This window comes from Chiloscyllium plagiosum, unplaced genomic scaffold (genome assembly GCF_037043375.1).
Source record: "Chiloscyllium plagiosum isolate Xiang-an unplaced genomic scaffold, Cpla_swu_hap1 HiC_scaffold_50, whole genome shotgun sequence".
Classification (NCBI taxonomy): domain Eukaryota; kingdom Metazoa; phylum Chordata; class Chondrichthyes; order Orectolobiformes; family Hemiscylliidae; genus Chiloscyllium; species Chiloscyllium plagiosum.
The window spans coordinates 48,915,138-48,940,423 of NW_028270188.1; the positions used below are offsets into that span (position 1 = coordinate 48,915,138).

Genomic DNA, 25,286 nt, shown 5'->3' on the forward strand with positions numbered 1-25,286 from the left:
GGGCTCCTTATCCGCCCCACAGGGTAATACCCAGGGACTGGGCTCCTTACCCCCGCACAGGGTAATACCCAGGGACTGGGCTCCTTATCCCCCACAGGATAATACCCAGGGACTGGGCTCCTTACCCCCCACAGGGTAATACCCAGGGACTGGGCTCCTTACCCCCCACAGGTTTATAGCCAGGGACTGGGCTCCTTAGCCCCCCACAGGGTAATACCCAGGGACTGGGCTCCTTACCCCCCATAGGGTAATTCCCAGGGACTGGACTCCTTACCCCCCCACACAGGGTAATACCCAGGGACTGGGCTCCTGACCCCCCACAGGGTAATACCCAGGGACTGGGATCCTTACCCCACTCCGACAGGGTAATACCCAGGGACTGGGCTCCTGACCCCCCACAGGGTAATACCCAGGGACTGGGCTCCTTATCCCCCACAGGGTAATACCCAGGGACTGGGCTCCTGACCCCCCACAGGGTAATACCCAGAGACTGGGCTCCTGACCCCCCACAGGGTAAAACTCAGGGACTGGGCTCCTTATCCCCCACAGGGTAATACCCAGGGACTGGGCTCCTTATCCCCCACACAGGGTAATACCCAGGGACTGGGCTCCATACCCCCCCACAGGGTAATTCCCAGGGACTGGACTCCTTATCCCCCACAGGGTAATACGCAGGGACTGGGCTCCTTACCCCCCACAGGGTAATACCCAGGGACTGGGCTCCTTATCCCCCCACAGGGTAATACCCAGGGACTGGGCTCCTTATCCCCCACACAGGGTAATACCCAGGGACTGGGCTCCATACCCCCACACAGGGTAATACCCAGGGACTGGGCTCCTTACCCCCCATAGGGTAATTCCCAGGGACTGGGCTCCTGACCCCCCACAGGGTAATACCCAGGGACTGGGCTCCTTATCCTCCACACAAGGTAATACCCAGGGACTGGGCTCCTTACCCCCCCACAGGGTAATACCCAGGGACTGGGCTCCTTACCCCCCACAGGGTAATACCCAGGGACTGGGCTCCTTACCCCCCACAGGGTAATACCCAGGGACTGGGCTCCTTACCCCCCACAGGGTAATACGCAGGGACTGGACACCTGGCCCCCACAGGGTAATACCCAGGGACTGGGCTCCTTACCCCCACAGGGTAATACCCAGGGACTGGGCTCCTTATCCCCCCCACAGGGTAATACCCAGGGTCTGGGCACCTTACCCCCCACAGGGTAATACCCAGGGACTGGGCTCCTTACCCCCCCACAGGGTAATACCCAGGGACAGGGATCCTAACCCCCCCACAGGGTAATACCCAGGGACTGGGATCCTTACCCCCCACACAGGGTAATACCCAGGGACTGGGCTCCTTACCCCACACAGGGTAATACCCAGGGACAGGGATCCTTACCCCCCCACAGGGTAATACCCAGGGACAGGGATCCTTACCCCCCCACAGGGTAATACCCAGGGACTGGGCTCCTTACCCCCCCCCCCCACAGGGTAATACCCAGGGACTGGGCTCCTTACCCCCCCCCCCCCCCCCCCCCCCCCCCCGTAGGGTAACACCCAGGGACTGGGCTCCTTATCCCCCACAGGGTAATACCGAGGGACTGGGCTCCTTACCCCCCCCCCCGACAGGGTAATACCCAGGGACTGGGCTCCTTACCCCCCGCACAGGGTAATACCCAGGGACTGGGCTCCTTACCCCCCCCCCCACAGGGTAATACCCAGGGACTGGGCTCCTTACCCCCCCCCCCCAGTAGGGTAACACCCAGGGACTGGGCTCCTTATCCCCCACAGGGTAATACCGACGGACTGGGCTCCTTACCCCCCACAGGGTAATACCCAGGGACTGGGCTCCATACCCCCCCACAGGGTAATACCCAGGGACTGGGCTCCTTACCCCCCACAGGGTAATACCCAGGGACTGAGCTCCTTACCCCCCCCCAACGGGTAATACGCAGGGACTGGGCTCCTTACCCCCCCCGCACACAGGGTAATACCCAGGGACTGGGATCCTTATCCCCCACAGGGTAATAACCAGGGACTGGGCTCCTTACCCCCCCACAGGGTAATACCCAGGGACTGGGCTCCTTACCCCCCACAGGGTAATACCCAGGGACTGGGCTCCTTATCCCCCACAGGGTAACACGCAGGGACTGAGCTCCTTACCCCCCCCCACAGGGTAATACCCAGGGACAGGGATCCTTACCCCCCCACAGGGTAATACCCAGGGACTGGGCTCCTTACCCCCCCACAGGGTAATACCCAGGGACTGAGCTCCTTACCCCCCCCCACAGGGTAATACCCAGGGACAGGGATCCTTACCCCCCCACTGGGTAATACCCAGGGACTGGGCTCCTTACCACCCCACAGGGTAATACCCAGGGACTGAGCTCCTTACCCCCCCCCACAGGGTAATACCCAGGGACTGGGCTCCTTACCCCCCCCCACAGGGTAATACCCAGGGACTGGGCTCCTTACCCCCCCACAGGGTAATACCCAGGGACAGGGCTCCTTACCCCACTCCGACAGGGTAATACCCAGGGACTGGGCTCCTTATCCCCCACAGGGTAATACGCAGGGACTGGGCTCCTTACCCCCCACAGGGTAATACCCAGGGACTGGGCTCCTCACCCCCCACAGGGTAATACCCAGGGACTGGGATCCTTACCCCCCACAGGGTAATACCCAGGGACTGGGCTCCTTATCCCCCACAGGGTAATACCCAGGGACTGGGCTCCTTACCCCCCACAGGGTAATACCCCGGGACTGGGCTCCTTATCCCCCCACTGGGTAATACCCAGGGACTGGGCTCCTTATCCCCCACAGGGTAATACCCAGGGACTGGGCTCCTTACCCCCCACACAGGGTAATACCCAGGGACTGGGCTCCTTATCCCCCCACAGGGTAATACCCAGGGACTGGGATCCTTACCCCCCACAGGGTAATACCCAGGGACTGGGCTCCTTATCCCCCACAGGGTAATACCCAGGGACTGGGCTCCTTACCCCCCACAGGGTAATACCCCGGGACTGGGCTCCTTATCCCCCCACTGGGTAATACCCAGGGACTGGGCTCCTTATCCCCCACAGGGTAATACCCAGGGACTGGGCTCCTTACCCCCCACACAGGGTAATACCCAGGGACTGGGCTCCTTATCCCCCCACTGGGTAATACCCAGGGACTGGGCTCCTTATCCCCCCACTGGGTAATACCCAGGGACTGGGCTCCTTATCCCCCACAGGGTAATACCCAGGGACTGGGCTCCTTACCCCCCACAGGGTAATACCCCGGGACTGGGCTCCTTATCCCCCCACTGGGTAATACCCAGGGACTGGGCTCCTTATCCCCCACAGAGTAATACCCCGGGACTGGGCTCCTTATCCCCCACACAGGGTAATACCCAGGGACTGGGCTCCTTATCCCCCACAGAGTAATACCCCGGGACTGGGCTCCTTATCCCCCACAGGGTAATACCCAGGGACTGGGCTCCATACCCCCCACACAGGGTAATACCCCGGGACTGGGCTCCTTATCCCCCACAGGGTAATACCCCGGGACTGGGCTCCTTATCCCCCCACTGGGTAATACCCAGGGACTGGGCTCCTTATCCCCCACAGGGTAATACCCAGGGACTGGGCTCCTTACCCCCCACACAGGGTAATACCCAGGGACTGGGCTCCTTACCCCCCACAGGGTAATTCCCAGGGACTGGGCTCCTTACCCCCCACAGGGTAATACACAGGGACTGGGCTCCTTACCCCCCACAGGGTAATACCCAGGGACTGGGCTCCTTACCCCCCACAGGGTAATACCCAGGGACTGGGCTCCTACCCCCCACACAGGGTAATACCCAGGGACTGGGCTCCTGACCCCCCACAGGGTAATACCCATGGTCTGGGCTCCTTACACCCCACAGGGTAATACCCAGGGACTGGGCTCCTTACCCCCCCCCCCCACAGGGTAATACCCAGGGACTGGGCTCCTTATCCGCCCCACAGGGTAATACCCAGGGACTGGGCTCCTTACCCCCCACAGGGTAATACCCAGGGACTGGGCTCCTTATCCCCCACAGGGTAATACCCAGGGACTGGGCTCCTTATCCCCCACAGGATAATACCCAGGGACTGGGCTCCTTACCCCCCACAGGGTAATACACAGGGACTGGGCTCCTTACCCCCCACAGGTTTATAGCCGGGGACTGGGCTCCTTAGCCCCCCACATGGTAATACCCAGGGACTGGGCTCCTTACCCCCCATAGGGTAATTCCCAGGGACTGGACTTCTTATCCCCCACACAGGGTAATACCCAGGGACTGGGCTCCTTATCCCCCACACAGGGTAATACCCAGGGACTGGGCTCCTTACCCCCCACAGGGTAATACCCAGGGACTGGGCTCCTTACCCCACTCCGACAGGGTAATACCCAGGGACTGGGCTCCTGACCCCCCACAGGGTAATACCCAGGGACTGGGCTCCTTATCCCCCACAGGGATATACCCAGGGACTGGGCTCCTGACCCCCCACAGGGTAATACCCAGGGACTGGGCTCCTTACCCCCCCCCCCCCACAGGGTAATACCCAGGGACTGGGCTCCTTACCCCCCCCCCCCCCCCCCCCCCCCCCCCGTAGGGTAACACCCAGGGACTGGGCTCCTTATCCCCCACAGGGTAATACCGAGGGACTGGGCTCCTTACCCCCCCCCCCGACAGGGTAATACCCAGGGACTGGGCTCCTTACCCCCCGCACAGGGTAATACCCAGGGACTGGGCTCCTTACCCCCCCCCCCACAGGGTAATACCCAGGGACTGGGCTCCTTACCCCCCCCCCCCCCCCCCCCCGCAGTAGGGTAACACCCAGGGACTGGGCTCCTTATCCCCCACAGGGTAATACCGACGGACTGGGCTCCTTACCCCCCACAGGGTAATACCCAGGGACTGGGCTCCATACCCCCCCACAGGGTAATACCCAGGGACTGGGCTCCTTACCCCCCACAGGGTAATACCCAGGGACTGAGCTCCTTACCCCCCCCCCCAACGGGTAATACGCAGGGACTGGGCTCCTTACCCCCCCCGCACACAGGGTAATACCCAGGGACTGGGATCCTTATCCCCCACAGGGTAATAACCAGGGACTGGGCTCCTTACCCCCCCACAGGGTAATACCCAGGGACTGGGCTCCTTACCCCCCACAGGGTAATACCCAGGGACTGGGCTCCTTATCCCCCACAGGGTAACACGCAGGGACTGAGCTCCTTACCCCCCCCCACAGGGTAATACCCAGGGACAGGGATCCTTACCCCCCCACAGGGTAATACCCAGGGACTGGGCTCCTTATCCCCCACAGGGTAATACCCAGGGACTGAGCTCCTTACCCCCCCCCACAGGGTAATACCCAGGGACAGGGATCCTTACCCCCCCACTGGGTAATACCCAGGGACTGGGCTCCTTACCACCCCACAGGGTAATACCCAGGGACTGAGCTCCTTACCCCCCCCCACAGGGTAATACCCAGGGACTGGGCTCCTTACCCCCCCCCACAGGGTAATACCCAGGGACTGGGCTCCTTACCCCCCCACAGGGTAATACCCAGGGACAGGGCTCCTTACCCCACTCCGACAGGGTAATACCCAGGGACTGGGCTCCTTATCCCCCACAGGGTAATACGCAGGGACTGGGCTCCTTACCCCCCACAGGGTAATACCCAGGGACTGGGCTCCTCACCCCCCACAGGGTAATACCCAGGGACTGGGATCCTTACCCCCCACAGGGTAATACCCAGGGACTGGGCTCCTTATCCCCCACAGGGTAATACCCAGGGACTGGGCTCCTTACCCCCCACAGGGTAATACCCCGGGACTGGGCTCCTTATCCCCCCACTGGGTAATACCCAGGGACTGGGCTCCTTATCCCCCACAGGGTAATACCCAGGGACTGGGCTCCTTACCCCCCACACAGGGTAATACCCAGGGACTGGGCTCCTTATCCCCCCACAGGGTAATACCCAGGGACTGGGATCCTTACCCCCCACAGGGTAATACCCAGGGACTGGGCTCCTTATCCCCCACAGGGTAATACCCAGGGACTGGGCTCCTTACCCCCCACAGGGTAATACCCCGGGACTGGGCTCCTTATCCCCCCACTGGGTAATACCCAGGGACTGGGCTCCTTATCCCCCACAGGGTAATACCCAGGGACTGGGCTCCTTACCCCCCACACAGGGTAATACCCAGGGACTGGGCTCCTTATCCCCCCACTGGGTAATACCCAGGGACTGGGCTCCTTATCCCCCCACTGGGTAATACCCAGGGACTGGGCTCCTTATCCCCCACAGGGTAATACCCAGGGACTGGGCTCCTTACCCCCCACAGGGTAATACCCCGGGACTGGGCTCCTTATCCCCCCACTGGGTAATACCCAGGGACTGGGCTCCTTATCCCCCACAGAGTAATACCCCGGGACTGGGCTCCTTATCCCCCACACAGGGTAATACCCAGGGACTGGGCTCCTTATCCCCCACAGAGTAATACCCCGGGACTGGGCTCCTTATCCCCCACAGGGTAATACCCAGGGACTGGGCTCCATACCCCCCACACAGGGTAATACCCCGGGACTGGGCTCCTTATCCCCCACAGGGTAATACCCCGGGACTGGGCTCCTTATCCCCCCACTGGGTAATACCCAGGGACTGGGCTCCTTATCCCCCACAGGGTAATACCCAGGGACTGGGCTCCTTACCCCCCACACAGGGTAATACCCAGGGACTGGGCTCCTTACCCCCCACAGGGTAATTCCCAGGGACTGGGCTCCTTACCCCCCACAGGGTAATACACAGGGACTGGGCTCCTTACCCCCCACAGGGTAATACCCAGGGACTGGGCTCCTTACCCCCCACAGGGTAATACCCAGGGACTGGGCTCCTACCCCCCACACAGGGTAATACCCAGGGACTGGGCTCCTGACCCCCCACAGGGTAATACCCATGGTCTGGGCTCCTTACACCCCACAGGGTAATACCCAGGGACTGGGCTCCTTACCCCCCCCCCCACAGGGTAATACCCAGGGACTGGGCTCCTTATCCGCCCCACAGGGTAATACCCAGGGACTGGGCTCCTTACCCCCCACAGGGTAATACCCAGGGACTGGGCTCCTTATCCCCCACAGGGTAATACCCAGGGACTGGGCTCCTTATCCCCCACAGGATAATACCCAGGGACTGGGCTCCTTACCCCCCACAGGGTAATACACAGGGACTGGGCTCCTTACCCCCCACAGGTTTATAGCCGGGGACTGGGCTCCTTAGCCCCCCACATGGTAATACCCAGGGACTGGGCTCCTTACCCCCCATAGGGTAATTCCCAGGGACTGGACTTCTTATCCCCCACACAGGGTAATACCCAGGGACTGGGCTCCTTACCCCCCACAGGGTAATACCCAGGGACTGGGCTCCTTACCCCACTCCGACAGGGTAATACCCAGGGACTGGGCTCCTGACCCCCCACAGGGTAATACCCAGGGACTGGGCTCCTTATCCCCCACAGGGATATACCCAGGGACTGGGCTCCTGACCCCCCACAGGGTAATACCCAGGGACTGGGCTCCTGACCGCCCACAGGGTAAAACTCAGGGACTGGGCTCCTTATCCCCCACAGGGTAATACCCAGAGACTGGGCTCCTTATCCCCCACAGGGTAATACCCAGGGACTGGGCTCCTTATCCCCCACAGGGTAATACCCAGAGACTGGGCTCTTTATCCCCCACAGGGTAATACCCAGAGACTGGGCTCCTTATCCCCCACAGGGTAATACCCAGGGACTGGGCTCCTGACCCCCCACAGGGTAAAACTCAGGGACTGGGCTCCTTATCCCCCACAGGGTAATACCCAGGGACTGGGCTCCTTATCCCCCACAGGGTAATACCCAGGGACTGGGCTCCTGACCCCCCACAGGGTAATTCCCAGGGACTGGACTCCTTATCCCCCACAGGGTAATACGCAGGGACTGGGCTCCTTACCCCCCACAGGGTAATACCCAGGGACTGGGCTCCTTACCCCCCACAGGGTAATACCCAGGGACTGGGATCCTTACCCCCCACAGGGTAATACCCAGGGACTGGGCTCCTTATCCCCCACAGGGTAATACCCAGGGACTGGGCTCCTTACCCCCCACAGGGTAATACCCAGGGACTGGGCTCCTTATCCCCGCACAGGGTAATACCCAGGGACTGGGCTCCTTATCCCCCACAGGGTAATACCCAGGGACTGGGCTCCTTACCCCCCACAGGGTAATACCCAGGGACTGGGCTCCTTACCCCCCACACAGGGTAATACCCAGGGACTGGGCTCCTTACCCCCCACAGGGTAATTCCCAGGGACTGGGCTCCTTACCCCCCACAGGGTAATACACAGGGACTGGGCTCCTTACCCCCCACAGGGTAATACCCAGGGACTGGGCTCCTACCCCCCACACAGGGTAATACCCAGGGACTGGGCTCCTGACCCCCCACAGGGTAATACCCAGGGACTGGGCTCCTTACCCCCCACAGGGTAATACCCAGGGACTGGGCTCCTACCCCCCACACAGGGTAATACCCAGGGACTGGGCTCCTGACCCCCACAGGGTAATACCCAGGGTCTGGGCTCCTTACACCCCACAGGGTAATACCCAGGGACTGGGCTCCTTACCCCCCACAGGGTAATACCCAGGGACTGGGCTCCTTACACCCCACAGGGTAATACCCAGGGACTGGGCTCCTTACCCCCCACAGGGTAATACCCAGGGACTGGGCTCCTTATCCGCCCCACAGGGTAATACCCAGGGACTGGGCTCCTTACCCCCACACAGGGTAATACCCAGGGACTGGGCTCCTTATCCCCCACAGGATAATACCCAGGGACTGGGCTCCTTTCCCCCCACAGGGTAATACCCAGGGACTGGGCTCCTTACCCCCCACAGGTTTATAGCCAGGGACTGGGCTCCTTAGCCCCCCACAGGGTAATACCGAGGGACTGGGCTCCTTACCCCCCATAGGGCAATTCCCAGGGACTGGACTCCTTACCCCCCCACACAGGGTAATACCCAGGGACTGGGCTCCTGACCCCCCACAGGGTAATACCCAGGGACTGGGCTCCTTACCCCACTCCGACAGGGTAATACCCAGGGACTGGGCTCCTGACCCCCCACAGCGTAATTCCCAGGGACTGGACTCCTTATCCCCCACAGGGTAATACCCAGGGACTGGGCTCCTTATCCCCCACAGGGTAATACCCAGGGACTGGGCTCCTGACCCCCCACAGGGTAATACCCAGGGACTGGGCTCCATACCCCCCCACAGGGTAATTCCCAGGGACTGGACTCCTTATCCCCCACAGGGTAATACCCAGGGACTGGGCTCCTGACCCCCCACAGGGTAATACCCAGGGACTGGGCTCCATACCCCCCCACAGGGTAATTCCCAGGGACTGGACTCCTTATCCCCCACATGGTAATACGCAGGGACTGGGCTCCTTACCCCCCACAGGGTAATACCCAGGGACTGGGCTCCTTATCCCCCCACAGGGTAATACCCAGGGACTGGGCTCCTTATCCCCCACACAGGGTAATACCCAGGGACTGTGCTCCATACCCCCCCACAGGGTAATACCCAGGGACTGGGCTCCTTACCCCCCATAGGGTAATTCCCAGGGACTGGACTTCTTATCCCCCACACAGGGTAATACCCAGGGACTGGGCTCCTTACCCCCCCACAGGGTAATACCCAGGGACAGGGCTCCTTACCCCCACACAGGGTAATACCCAGGGACTGGGCTCCTTATCCCCCACAGGGTAATACCCAGGGACTGGGCTCCTTACCCCCCATAGGGTAATTCCCAGGGACTGGACTCCTTATCCCCCACACAGGGTAATACCCAGGGACTGGGCTCCTGACCCCCCACAGCGTAATACCCAGGGACTGGGCTCCTTATCCCCCACACAGGGTAATACCCAGGGACTGGGCTCCTTACCCCCCACAGGGTAATACCCAGGGACTGAGCTCCTTACCCCACCACAGGGTAATACCCAGGGACTGGGCTCCTGACCCCCCACAGCGTAATTCCCAGGGACTGGACTCCTTATCCCCCACAGGGTAATACCCAGGGACTGGGCTCCTTATCCCCCACAGGGTAATACCCAGAATCTGGGCTCCTTATCCCCCACAGGGTAATACCCAGAGACTGGGCTCCTTATCCCCCACAGGGTAATACCCAGGGACTGGGCTCCTGACCCCCCACAGGGTAAAACTCAGGGACTGGGCTCCTTATCCCCCACAGGGTAATACCCAGGGACTGGGCTCCTTATCCCCCACAGGGTAATACCCAGGGACTGGGCTCCATACCCCCCCACAGGGTAATTCCCAGGGACTGGACTCCTTATCCCCCACAGGGTAATACGCAGGGACTGGGCTCCTTACCCCCCACAGGGTAATACCCAGGGACTGGGCTCCTTACCCCCCACAGGGTAATACCCAGGGACTGGGATCCTTACCCCCCACAGGGTAATACCCAGGGACTGGGCTCCTTATCCCCCACAGGGTAATACCCAGGGACTGGGCTCCTTATCCCCCCACAGGGTAATACCCAGGGACTGGGCTCCTTATCCCCCACAGGGTAATACCCAGGGACTGGGTTCCTTACCCCCCACAGGGTAATACCCAGGGACTGGGCTCCTTACCCCCCACACAGGGTAATACCCAGGGACTGGGCTCCTTACCCCCCACAGGGTAATTCCCAGGGACTGGGTTCCTTACCCCTCACAGGGTAATACACAGGGACTGGGCTCCTTACCCCCCACAGGGTAATACCCAGGGACTGGGCTCCTACCCCCCACACAGGGTAATACCCAGGGACTGGGCTCCTGATCCCCACAGGGTAATACCCAGGGACTGGGCTCCTTACCCCCCACAGGGTAATACCTAGGGACTGGGCTCCTACCCCCCACACAGGGTAATACCCAGGGACTGGGCTCCTTACCCCCCACAGGTTTATAGCCAGGGACTGGGCTCCTTAGCCCCCCACAGGGTAATACCCAGGGACTGGGCTCCTTACCCCCCACAGGGTAATTCCCAGGGACTGGACTCCTTACCCCCCCACACAGGGTAATACCCAGGTACTGGGCTCCTGACCCCCCACAGGGTAATACCCAGGGACTGGGCTCCTTACCCCCCACAGGTTTATAGCCAGGGACTGGGCTCCTTAGCCCCCCAAAGGGTAACACCCAGGGACTGGGCTCCTTACCCCCCACAGGGTAATACCCAGGGACTGGGCTCCTTACCCCCCACAGGTTTATAGCCAGGGACTGGGCTCCTTAGCCCCCCACAGGGTAATACCCAGGGACTGGGCTCCTTACCCCCCATAGGGTAATTCCCAGGGACTGGACTCCTTACCCCCCCACACAGGGTAATACCCAGGGACTGGGCTCCTTATCCCCCACAGGGTAATACCCAGGGACTGGGCTCCTTACCCCCCACAGGGTAATACCCAGGGACTGGGCTCCTGACCCCCCACAGGGTAATCCCCAGGGACTGGGCTCCTTACCCCCCCATAGGGTAATACCCAGGGACTGGGCTCCTGACCCCCCACAGGGTAATACCCAGGGACTGGGCTCCTTACCCCCACACAGGGTAATACCCAGGGACTGGGCTCCTGACCCCCCACAGGGTAATACCCAGGGACTGGGCTCCTGACCCCCCACAGGGTAATACCCAGGGACTGGGCTCCTTATCCCCCACAAAGGGTAATACCCAGGGACTGGGCTCCATACCCCCCCACAGGGTAATTCCCAGGGACTGGACTCCTTATCCCCCACAGGGTAATACGCAGGGACTGGGCTCCTTACCCCCCACAGGGTAATACCCAGGGACTGGGCTCCCTACACCCCACAGGGTAATACCCAGGGACTGGGCTCCATACCCCCCCACAGGGTAATACCCAGGGACTGGGCTCCTTACCCCCCATAGGGTAATTCCCAGGGACTGGACTTCTTATCCCCCACACAGGGTAATACCCAGGGACTGGGCTCCTTACCCCCCCACAGGGTAATACCCAGGGACAGGGCTCCTTACCCCCACACAGGGTAATACCCAGGGACTGGGCTCCTTATCCCCCACAGGGTAATACCCAGGGACTGGGCTCCTTACCCCCCCCACAGGGTAATACCCAGGGACTGGGCTCCTTACCCCCCATAGGGTAATTCCCAGGGACTGGACTCCTTATCCCCCACACAGGGTAATACCCAGGGACTGGGCTCCTGACCCCCCACAGGGTAATACCCAGGGACTGGGCTCCTTATCCCCCACACAGGGTAATACCCAGGGACTGGGCTCCTTACCCCCCACAGGGTAATACCCAGGGACTGAGCTCCTTATCCCCCACAGGGTAATACCCAGGGACTGGGCTCCTTACCCCCCGCTCAGGGTGATACCCAGGGACTGGCCTCCCAACCCCCCCACAGGGTAATACCCAGGGACTGGGCTCCTAACCCCCCCACAGGGTAATACCCAGGGACTGGGCTCCTTATCCCCCACAGGGTAATACCCAGGGACTGGGCTCCTTACCCCCCGCTCAGGGTGATACCCAGGGACTGGCCTCCCAACCCCCCCACAGGGTAATATCCAGGGACTGGGCTCCTAACCCCCCCACAGGGTAATACCCAGGGACTGGGCTCCTTACCCCCCCACAGGGTAATACCCAGGGACTGGGCTCCTTATCCGCCCCACAGGGTAATACCCAGGGACTGGGCTCCTTACCCCCCCCCCCAGGATAATACTCAGGGACTGGGCTCCCAACCCCCCCCATCCCCACCACCCACAGTGTAATAACCAGGGACTGGGCTCCTTACCCCCCACCCACCCACAGGGTAATACCCAGGGACTGGGCTCCTTACCCCCTTCACAGAGTAATACCCAGGGTATGCGCTCCTTACCCCCCCCCCCCCCCCCCCCACAGGGTAATACCCAGCGACTGGGCTCCTTACCCCCTCCACAGGGAAATAGCCAGGGACTGGGCTCCTTACCGCACCCCCACCCCCCACAGGGTAATACCCAGAGACTGGGCTCCTTACCCCCCCCCCCACAGGGAAATACCCAGGGACAGGGATCCTTACACCCCTCCCCCCCCACAGGGTAATACACAGGGACGGGCTCCTTACCCCCCCACAGGGTAATACACAGGGACGGGCTCCTTATCCCCCCACAGGGTAATACCCAGGGTCAGGGCTCCTTATCCCCCCACAGGGTAATACCCAGGGACTGGGCTCCTTACCCCCCGCCTAGGGAAATACCCAGGGATTGGGCTCCTTACCCCCCCACAGGGAAATACCCAGGGATTGTGCTCCTTACCCCCCCACAGGGTAATACCCAGGGTCAGGGCTCCTTACCACCCCCACAGGGTAATTCCCAGGGACTAGCCTCCCAACCCCCCCACAGGGTAATACCCAGGGACTGGGCTCCTTATCCCCCCACAGGGTAATACCCTGGGACTGGGCTCCTTACCCCCCGCCTAGGGAAATACCCAGGGATTGGGCTCCTTACCCCCCCACAGGGAAATACCCAGGGATTGGGCTCCTTACCCCCCCACAGGGTAATACCCAGGGTCAGGGCTCCTTACCCCCCACACAGGGTAATTCCCAGGGACTAGCCTCCCAACCCCCCCACAGGGTAACACCCAGGGACTGAGATCCTAACACCCCCCACAGGGTAATACCCAGGGACTGGGCTCCTTACCCCCCACAGGGTAATACCCAGGGACTGGGCTCCTTACCCCCCACAGGGTAATACCCAGGGTCAGGGCCCCTTACCCCCCACAGGGTAATACCCAGGGTCAGGGCCCCTTACCCCCCACAGGGTAATACCCAGGGACTGGGATCCTTACCCCCCACAGGGAAATACCCAGGGACTGGGCTCCTTATCCCCCCCCCCCCCCCCCCCCACAGGGTAATACCCAGGGACAGGGATCCTTAACCCCTCCCCCCCCCCCACAGGGTAATACCCAGGGACTGGGCTCCTTATCCCCCCCCCCCCCACAGGGTAATACCCAGGGACTGGGCTCCTAACCCCCCCACAGGGTAATACCCAGGGACTGGGCTCCTAACCCCCCCACAGGGTAATACCCAGGGACTGGGCTCCTAACCCCTCCACAGGGTAATACCCAGGGACTGGGCTCCTTACCCTCCCCCCCTCCCCCCCCCCCCAGGTTAATACTCAGGGACTGGGCTCCCAACCCCCCCCTATCCCCACCACCCACAGTGTAAAAACCAGGGACTGTGCTCCTTACCCCCCACCCACCCACAGGGTAATACCCAGGGACTGGGCTCCTTACCCCCCCACAGGGAAATACCCAGGGATTGGGCTCCTTACCCCCCCACAGGGTAATACCCAGGGTCAGGGCTCCTTACCCCCCACAGGGTAATTCCCAGGGACTAGCCTCCCAACCCCCCCACAGGGTAACACCCAGGGACTGAGATCCTAACACCCCCGCAACAGGGTAATACCCAGGGACTGGGCTCCTAACCCCCCACAGGGTAATACCCAGGGACTGGGCTCCTTACCCCCCACAGGGTAATACCCAGGGACTGGGCTCCTTACCCCCCACAGGGTAATACCCAGGGTCAGGGCCCCTTACCCCCCACAGGGTAATACCCAGGGTCAGGGCCCCTTACCCCCCACAGGGTAATACCCAGGGACTGGGATCCTTACCCCCCACAGGGAAATACCCAGGGACTGGGCTCCTTATCCCCCCCCCCCCCCCCCAACAGGGTAATACCCAGGGACAGGGATCCTTAACCCCTCCCCCCCCCCACAGGGTAATACCCAGGGACTGGGCTCCTTATCCCCCCCCCCCCCCACAGGGTAATACCCAGGGACTGGGCTCCTAACCCCCCCACAGGGTAATACCCAGGGACTGGGCTCCTAACCCCCCCACAGGGTAATACCCAGGGACTGGGCTCCTAACCCCTCCACAGGGTAATACCCAGGGACTGGGCTCCTTACCCTCCCCCCCCCCCCCCCCCCAGGTTAATACTCAGGGACTGGGCTCCCAACCCCCCCCTATCCCCACCACCCACAGTGTAAAAACCAGGGACTGTGCTCCTTACCCCCCACCCACCCACAGGGTAATACCCAGGGACTGGGCTCCTTACCCCCTTCACAGAGTAATACCCAGGGTATGCGCTCCTTACCCCCCCCCCCACAGTGTAATACCCAGAGACTGGGCTCCTTACCCCCCCCCCCACACACAGGGTAATACCCAGGGACTGGGCTTCTTACCCTCCCACAGGGTAATACCCAGGGAGTGGGCTTCTTACCCTCCCACAGGGTAATACCCAGGGACTGGGCTCCTTATCCGCGCCCCCCACAGGGTAATACCCAGCGACTGGGTTCCTTACCCCCCACAGGGTAATAGCCAGGGACTGGGCTCCTTACCGCACCCCCCCCCCCCACAGGGTAATACCCAGAGACTGGGCTCCTTACCCCCCCACAGGGTAATACCCAGGGACTGGGCTCCTTATCCCCCCACAGGGTAATACCCAGGGTCAGGGCTCCTTACCCCCCCACAGGGTAATACCCAGGGACGGGCTCCTTATCCCCCCACAGGGTTATACCCAGGGACTGGGCTCCCAACCCCCCACAGGGTAATACCCAGGGACTGGGCTCCTAACCCCCCCACAGGGTAATACCCAGGGACTGGGCTCCCAACCCCCCACAGGGTAATACCCAGGGACTGGGCTCCCAACCCCGCCCATCCCCACCACCCACAGTGTCATAACCAGGGACTGTGCTCCTTACCCCCCACCCACCCACAGGATAATACCCAGGGACAGGGCTCCTTACCCCCCCCCACACAAAGGGTAACACCCAGGGACTGAGATCCTAACACCCCCGCAACAGGGTAATACCCAGGGACTGGGCTCCTTATCCCCCCCCCACCCCCACCACAAGGTAATACCCAGCGACTGGGCTCCTTACCCCCCACAGGGTAATACCTAGGGACTGGGCTACTTACCCCCCCCACAGGGTAATACCCAGGGACTGGGCTCCTTACCCCCCCCCCCCCCCCCCCACACAGGGTAATACCCAGGGACTGGGCTCCTTACCCCCCACAGGGTAATACCCAGGGACTGAGCTCCTTACCCCCCACAGGGTAATACCCAGGGACTGGGCTCCTTACCCCCCACAGGGTAATACCCAGGGACTGAGCTCCTTACCCCCCACAGGGTAATACCCAGGGACTGGGCTCCTTACCCCCCACAGGGTAATACCCAGGGACTGGGCTCCTTATCCCCCACACAGGGTAATACCCAGGGACTGGGCTCCATACCCCCCCACAGGGTAATACCCAGGGTCAGGGCTCCTTACCACCCCACACGGTAATACCCAGGGACTGGGCTCCTAACCCCCCCACAGGGTAATACCCAGGGACTGGGCTCCTAACCCCCCCACAGGGTAATACCCAGGGACTGGGCTCCTAACCCCTCCACAGGGTAATACCCAGGGACTGGGCTCCTTACCCTCCCCCCCCCCCCCACAGGGTAATACCCAGGGACAGGGATCCTTAACCCCTCCCCCCCCCACAGGGTAATACCCAGGGACAGGGATCCTTACCCCCCACAGGGTAATACCCAGGGACTGGGCTCCTTATCCCCCCCCCCCCCCCCCACAGGGTAATACCCAGGGACTGGGCTCCTAACCCCCCCACAGGGTAATACCCAGAGACTGGGCTCCTAACCCCCCCACAGGGTAATACCCAGGGACTGAGCTCCTTACCCCCCACAGGGTAATACCCAGGGACTGGGCTCCTTACCCCCCACAGGGTAATACCCAGGGACTGAGCTCCTTACCCCCCACAGGGTAATACCCAGGGACTGGGCTCCTTACCCCCCACAGGGTAATACCCAGGGACTGGGCTCCTTATCCCCCACACAGGGTAATACCCAGGGACTGGGCTCCATACCACCCCACAGGGTAATACCCAGGGTCAGGGCTCCTTACCCCCCCACAGGGTAATACCCAGGGACTGGGCTCCTAACCCCCCCACAGGGTAATACCCAGGGACTGGGCTCCCAACCCCCCCCATCCCCACCACCCACAGTGTCATAACCAGGGACTGTGCTCCTTACCCCCCACCCACCCACAGGATAATACCCAGGGACTGGGCTCCTTACCCCCCCACACAAAGGGTAACACCCAGGGACTGAGATCCTAACACCCCCGCAACAGGGTAATACCCAGGGACTGGGCTCCTAACCCCCCACAGGGTAATACCCAGGGACTGGGCTCCTTACCCCCCACAGGGTAATACCCAGGGTCAGGGCTCCTTACCCCCCACAGGGTAATACCCAGGGTCAGGGCCCCTTACCCCCCACAGGGTAATACCCAGGGACTGGGATCCTTACCCCCCACAGGGAAATACCCAGGGACTGGGCTCCTTATCTCCCCCCCCCCCCCCCCCACAGGGTAATACCCAGGGACAGGGATCCTTAACCACTCCCCCCCCCCACAGGGTAATACCCAGGGTCAGGGCCCCTTATCCCCCACAGGGTAATACCCAGGGACTGGGATCCTTACCCCCCACAGGGTAATACCCAGGGACTGGGCTCCTTATCCCCCCCCCCCCACAGGGTAATACCCAGGGACTGGGCTCCTAACCCCCCCCACAGGGTAATACCCAGGGACTGGGCTCCTAACCCCCCCACAGGGTAATACCCAGGGACTGGGCTCCTAACCCCCCCACAGGTATTACCCTGTGGGGGGGTTAGGAGCCCAGTCCCTGGGTATTACCCTGTGGGGTGGTAAGGAGCCCTGACCCTGGGTATTACCCAGGGTATTACCCTGTGGGGGGGTATGGACTGGGCTCCTAACCCCCCCACAGGGTAATACCCAGGGACTGGGCTCCCAACCCCCCCCTATCCCCACCACCCACAGTGTAAAAACCAGGGACTGTGCTCGTTACCCCCCACCCACCCACAGGGTAATACCCAGGGACTGGGCTCCTTACCCCCTTCACAGAGTAATACCCAGGGTATGCGCTCCTTACCCCCCCCCCCCCACAGGGTAATACCCAGAGACTGGGCTCCTTACCCCCCCCCCCCCCCACACAGGGTAATACCCAGGGACTGGGCTTCTTACCCTCCCACAGGGTAATACCCAGGGACTGGGCTCCTTATCCGCCCCCCCCCACAGGGTAATACCCAGGGACTGGGCTCCTTACCCCCCACAGGGTAATACCCAGGGACTGAGCTCCTTACCCCCCACAGGGTAATACCCAGGGACTGAGCTCCTTACCCCCCCACAGGGTAATACCCAGGGATTGGGCTCCTTACCCCCCACAGGGTAATACCCAGGGACTGGGCTCCTTACCCCCCACAGGGTAATACCCAGGGACTGGGATCCTTACCCCCCCCCCCCCCCCCCCCCACAGGGTAATACCCAGGGACTGGGCTCCTTACCCCCCCCACAGGGTAATACCCAGGAACTGGGATCCTTACCCCCCACAGGGTAATACCCAGGGACTGGGCTCCTTACCCCTCCCCCACCCCCACAGTGTAATACCCAGGGACTGGGCTCCTTACCCCCCACAGGGTAATACCCAGGGACTGGGCTCCTTACCCCCCGCCCAGGGTAATACCCAGGGACTGGCCTCCCAACCCCCCCACAGGGTAATACCCAGGGACTGGGCTCCTTACCCCCCGCCCAGGGTAATACCCAGGGACTGGCCTCCCAACCCCCCCACAGGGTAATACCCAGGGACTGGGCTCCTAACCCCCCCACAGGGTAATACCCAGGGACTGGGCTCCTTATCCCCCACACAGGGTAATACCTAGGGACTGGGCTCCATACCCCCCCACACGGTAATACCCAGGGTCAGGGCTCCTTACCACCCCACAGGGTAATACCCAGGGACTGGGCTCCTTACCCCCCACACGGTAATACCCAGGGACTGGCCTCCCAACCTCCCCACAGGGTAATACCCAGGGACTGGGCTCCTAACCCCCCCACAGGGTAATACCCAGGGACTGGGCTCCATACCCCCCCACAGGGTAATACCCAGGGTCAGGGCTCCTTACCACCCCACAGGGTAATACCCAGGGACTGGGCTCCTAACCCCCCCACAGGGTAATACCCAGGGACTGGGCTCCTTATCCCCCACACAGGGTAATACCTAGGGACTGGGCTCCTAACCCCCCCACAGGGTAATACCCAGGGACTGGGCTCCATACCCCCCCACAGGGTAATACCCAGGGACTGGGCTCCTTACCCCCCACAGGGTAATACCCAGGGACTGGGCTCCTAACCCCCCCACAGGGTAATACCCAGGGACTGGGCTCCTAACCCCTCCACAGGGTAATACCCAGGGACTGGGCTCCTTACCCTCCCCCCCCCCCCCCCAGGATAATACTCAGGGACTGGGCTCCCAACCCCCCCCATCCCCACCACCCACAGTTTCATAACCAGGGACTGTGCTCCTTACCCCCCACCCCCCCACAGGGTAATACCCAGGGACTGGCCTCCCAACCCCCCCACAGGGTAATACCCAGGGACTGGGCTCCTAACCCCCCCAACAGGGTAATACCCAGAGACTGGGCTTCTTACCCCCCCCCCCACACAGGGTAATACCCAGGGACTGGGCTCCTTATCCGCCCCCCCCCACAGGGTAATACTCAGGGACTGGGCTCCTTATCCCCCACAGGGTAATACCCAGAGACTGGGCTCCTTACCCCCCCCCCCCACAGGGAAATACCCAGGGACAGGGATCCTTACACCCCTCCCCCCCCCACAGGGTAATACACAGGGACGGGCTCCTTACCCCCCCACAGGGTAATACACAGGGACGGGCTCCTTATCCCCCCACAGGGTAATTCCCAAGGTCAGGGCTCCATATCCCCCCACAGGGTAATACCCAGGGTCAGGGCTCCTTATCCCCCCACAGGGTAATACCCAGGGACTGGGCTCCTTACCCCCCGCCTAGGGAAATACCCAGGGATTGGGCTCCTTATCCCCCCACAGGGTAATACCCAGGGTCAGGGCTCCTAACCCCCCCCACAGGGTAATTCCCAGGGACTAGCCTCCCAACCCCCCCACAGGGTAATACCCAGGGACTGGGCTCCTTATCCCCCCACAGGGTAATACCCAGGGTCAGGGCTCCTTACCCCCCCCACAGGGTAATACCCAGGGACTGGGCTCCCAACCCCCCACAGGGTAATACCCAGGGACAGGGCTCCTAACCCCCCCACAGGGTAATACCCAGGGACTGGGCTCCCAACCCCCCCCATCCCCACCACCCACAGTGTCATAACCAGGGACTGTGCTCCTTACCCCCCACCCACCCACAGGATAATACCCAGGGACTGGGCTCCTTACCCCCCCACACAAAGGGTAACACCCAGGGACTGAGATCCTAACACCCCCGCAACAGGGTAATACCCAGGGACTGGGCTCCTTACCCCCCACAGGGTAATACCCAGGGTCAGGGCTCCTTACCCCCCACAGGGTAATACCCAGGGTCAGGGCACCTTACCCCCCACAGGGTAATACCCAGGGTCATGGCCCCTTACCCCCCACAGGGTAATACCCAGGGTCAGGGCCCCTTACCCCCCACAGGGTAATACCCAGGGACTGGGATCCTTACCCCCACAGGGTAATACCCAGGGACAGGGATCCTTACCCCCCACAGGGTAATACCCAGGGACTGGGCTCCTTACCCCCCACCCACCCACAGGATAATACCCAGGGACTGGGCTCCTTACCCCCCCCCCCCCACACAAAGGGTAACACCCAGGGACTGAGATCCTAACACCCCCGCAACAGGGTAATACCCAGGGACTGGGCTCCTTACCCCCCCCCCCCTCCCCTCACACAGGGTAATACCCAGGGACTGGGCTTCTTATCCCCCCACAGGGTAATACCCAGGGACAGGGATCCTTACACCCCTCCCCCCCCCACAGGGTAATACACAGGGACGGGCTCCTTACCCCCCCACAGGGTAATACCCAGGGACGGGCTCCTTATCCCCCCACAGGGTAATACCCAGGGACTGGGCTCCTTATCCCCCCACAGGGTAATACCCAGGGTCAGGGCTCCTTACCCCCTCCACAGGGTAATACCCAGGGACTGGGCTCCCAACCCCCCACAGGGTAATACCCAGGGACTGGGCTCCCAACCCCCCACAGGGTAATACCCAGGGACTGGGCTCCTAACCCCCCCACAGGGTAATACCCAGGGACTGGGCTCCCAACCCACCCCATCCCCACCACCCACAGTGTCATAACCAGGGACTGTGCTCCTTACCCCCCACCCACCCACAGGATAATACCCAGGGACTGGGCTCCTTACCCCCCCCCCCCACACAAAGGGTAACACCCAGGGACTGAGATCCTAACACCCCCGCAACAGGGTAATACCCAGGGACTGGGCTCCTTACCCCCCCTCCCCTCCCCCCACACAGGGTAATACCCAGGGACTGGGCTTCTTACCCTCCCACAGGGTAATACCCAGGGACTGGGCTCCTTATCCCCCCCCCCCACCCCCACCACAAGGTAATACCCAGCGACTGGGCTCCTTACCCCCCACAGGGTAATACCTAGGGACTGGGCTCCTTACCCCCCCCACAGGGAAATAGCCAGGGACTGGGCTCCTTACCCCCCCACAGGGTAATACCCAGGGACTGGGCTCCTTACCCCCCCCACAGGGTAATACCCAGGGACAGGGATCCTTACCCCCCCCCCCCCCACACAGGGTAATACCCAGAGACTGGGCTCCTTACCCCCCACACAGGGTAATACCCAGAGACTGGGCTCCTTACCCCCCCCACAGGAAATACCCAGAGACTGGGTTCCTTACCCCCACCCCCACAGGGTAATACCCAGGGACGGGCTCCTTATCCCCCCACAGGGTAATACCCAGGGACTGGGCTCCTTACCCCCCCCCCCACACAAAGGGTAACACCCAGGGACTGAGATCCTAACACCCCTGCAACAGGGTAATACCCAGGGACTGGGCTCCTTACCCTCCCACAGGGTAATACCAAGGGACTGGGCTCCTTATCCCCCCACAGGGTAATACCCAGGGACTGGGCTCCTTACCCCCCCACAGGGTAATACCCAGGGTCTGGGCTCCTTACCCCCCCACAGGGTAATACCAAGGGACTGGGCTCCTTATCCCACACACAGGGTAATACCCAGGGTCTGGGCTCCTTACCCCCCCACAGGGTAATACCCAGGGACTGGGCTCCTTACCCCCCCACAGGGTAATACCCAGGGTCTGGGCTCCTTACCCCCCCACAGGGTAATACCTAGGGACTGGGCTCCTTACCCCCCCCACAGGGAAATAGCCAGGGACTGGGCTCCTTACCCCCCCACAGGGTAATACCCAGGGACTGGGCTCCTTACCCCCCCCCCCAACAGGGTAATACCCAGGGACAGGGATCCTTACCCCCCCCCCCCCCCCCCCCACAGGGTAATACCCAGGGACTGGGCTCCTTATCCCCCACAGGGTAATACCCAGGGACTGGGCTCCTTATCCCCCCCCCCACAGGGTAATACCCAGGGACAGGGATCCTTAACCCCTCCCCCCACAGGGTAATACCCAGGGACAAGGATCCTTACACCCCCCCCACCCCCCCACAACAGGGTAATACACAGGGTCTGCGCTCCTTACCCCCCCCACAGGGTAATACCCAGGGTCTGCGCTCCTTACCCCCCCACAGGGTAATACCCAGGGACAGGGATCCTTACCCCCCCACAGGGTAATACCCAGGGACTGGGCTCCCTATCCCCCCCACAGGGTAATACCCAGGGACTGGGCTCCTTATCCCCCACAGGGTAATACCCAGGGACTGGGCTCCTTACCCCCCCACAGGGTAATACCCAGGGACTGGGATCCTTATCCCCCACAGGGTAATACCCAGGGACTGGGCTCCTTACCCCCCACAGGGTAATACCCAGGGACTGGGATCCTTACCCCCCACAGGGTAATACCCAGGGACAGGGCTCCTTACCCCCCACAGGGTAATACCCAGGGACTGGGATCCTTACCCCCCCACAGGGTAATACCCAGGGACTGGGATCCTTACCCCCCCACAGGGTAATACCCAGGGACTGGGATCCTTACCCCCCCCCCCAGGGTAATACTCAGGGACTTGGCTCCCAACCCCCCCCTATCCCCACCACCCACAGGGTAATAACCAGGGACTGTGCTCCTTACCCCCCACCCACCCACAGGATAATACCAAGGGACTCGGCTCCGTACCACCCCCCCCACACCCCACAGGGTAATACCCAGGGACTGGGCTCCTTACCCCCCCCCCACACCCCACAGGGTAATACCCAGGCACTGGGCTCCTTACCCCCCCCCCCCACACCCCACAGGGTAATACCCAGGCACTGGGCTCCTTACCCCCCCACACAAAGGGTAACGCCCAGGGGACTGGGATCCTAACACCCCCGCAACAGGTTAATACCCAGGGACTGGCCTCCTTACCCCCCCACCCCACCCCCACAGGGTAATACGCAGGGACTGGGCTCCTTACCCCCCCACCCCATCCCCACAGGGTAATACCCAGGGACTGGGCTCCTTACCCCCCCCCCCCCCACAGGGTAATACCCAGGGACTGGGCTCCTTACCCCGCCCCCCCCCCCCCCCATTCCTACAGAGTAATACCCAGGGACTGGGCTCCTTACCCCGCCCCCCCCCCTACAGGGTAATACTCAGGGACTGGGCTCCTTACTTTCCCCCCCACAGAGTAATACCCAGGGACTGGGATCCTTAACCCCCCCCCCCCCCCCCCCACAGGGTAATACCCAGGGTCTGGGCTCCTTACCCCCCACAGGGTTATTCCCAGGAACTGGGCTCCTTATCCCCCACAGGGTAATTCCCAGGGACTGGCCTCCCAACCCCCCCACAGGATAATACCCAAGGACTGGGCTCCTAACCCCCCCCACAGGAGCCCCCCCTCCCCCCACCCACAGGGTAATACCCAGGGAATGGGCTCCTTACAACCCCCCCCCTCCCCCACCCAACAGGCTAATACCCAGGGACTGGGCTCCTTACCCCCCCCCCCCACAGGGTAATACCCAGAGACTGGTGGATGGACCCCCCTCACCCACACCCCAATGGGAGGTCACTGAGGTGAACCCCCAAACTCCCACCATTGCAGCCTGTCCAATGGTTAACGTTGATGCTGCCAACCAGCCAGTAAGCTCTCCTCTGATTTGCTGCAGGTAGTGACTTTACTCAACGATCTCTATACCTGCTTCGATGCCATCATTGACAACTTTGATGTTTATAAGGTAAGCCCTGCCCCACTCCTCCCGATCATCTCCCTCATCGTCTCCCACTCCCTCATCATCTCCCACACGCTCATCATCTCCCACACGCTCATCATCTCCCTCTCCCTCATCGTCTCCCTCTCCCTCATCATCTCCCTCTCCCTCATCGTCTCTCCCTCATCATCTCCCACACGCTCATCATCTCCCACTCCCTCATCATCTCCCTCTCCCTCATCGTCTCCCTCTCCCTCATCATCTCTCCCTCATCATCTCCCACACGCTCATCATCTCCCACTCCCTCATCATCTCCCTCTCCCTCATCGTCTCCCTCTCCCTCATCATCTCTCCCTCATCATCTCCCACACGCTCATCATCTCCCACTCCCTCATCATCTCCCTCTCCCTCATCGTCTCCCACTCCCTCATCATCTCTCCCTCATCATCTCCTCCCTCATCATCTCTCCCTCATCATCTCCCTTTACTCATCATCTCTCTCCCTCAACATCTCCCTCTCCCTCATCATCTCCCTCTCCCTCATCGTCTCCCACTCCCTCATCATCTCTCCCTCATCATCTCTCTCCCCTCATCATCTCTCTCCCTCATCATCTCGCTCTCCCTCATCATCTCCCTCTCCCTCATCATCTCCCTCTCCCTCATCATCCTCTCTCCCTCATCATCTCCCTCTCCCTCATCATCTCCCTCTCCCTCATCGTCTCCCTCTCCCTCATCATCTCCCTCTCCCTCATCGTCTCCCACTCCCTCATCATCTCTCCCTCAACATCTCCCTCTCCCTCATCGTCTCCCACTCCCACATCATCTCTCCCTCATCATCTCCTCCCTCATCATCTCTCCCTCATCATCTCCCTCTACTCATCATCTCTCTCCCTCATCATCTCCCTCTCCCTCATCATCTCCCTCTCCCTCATCGTCTCCCTCTCCCTCATCATCTCCCTCTCCCTCATCGTCTCCCTCTCCCTCATCATCTCTCCCTCA

The 25,286-nt window shown here is 61.7% G+C and overlaps 1 protein-coding gene across 1 annotated transcript in view; it reads left to right on the forward strand.

Moving 5' to 3' along the window:
• Positions 1–25,286, forward strand: part of LOC148135297 (atrial natriuretic peptide receptor 1-like) — a 183,350-nt gene that overhangs the window by 146,605 nt on the left and 11,459 nt on the right. The window contains exon 18 of the mRNA XM_087985107.1: positions 24,247–24,315. Within this exon, the coding sequence (XP_087841233.1) occupies positions 24,247–24,315 (69 nt within the window). The remainder of the gene's footprint in view (positions 1–24,246; positions 24,316–25,286) is intronic.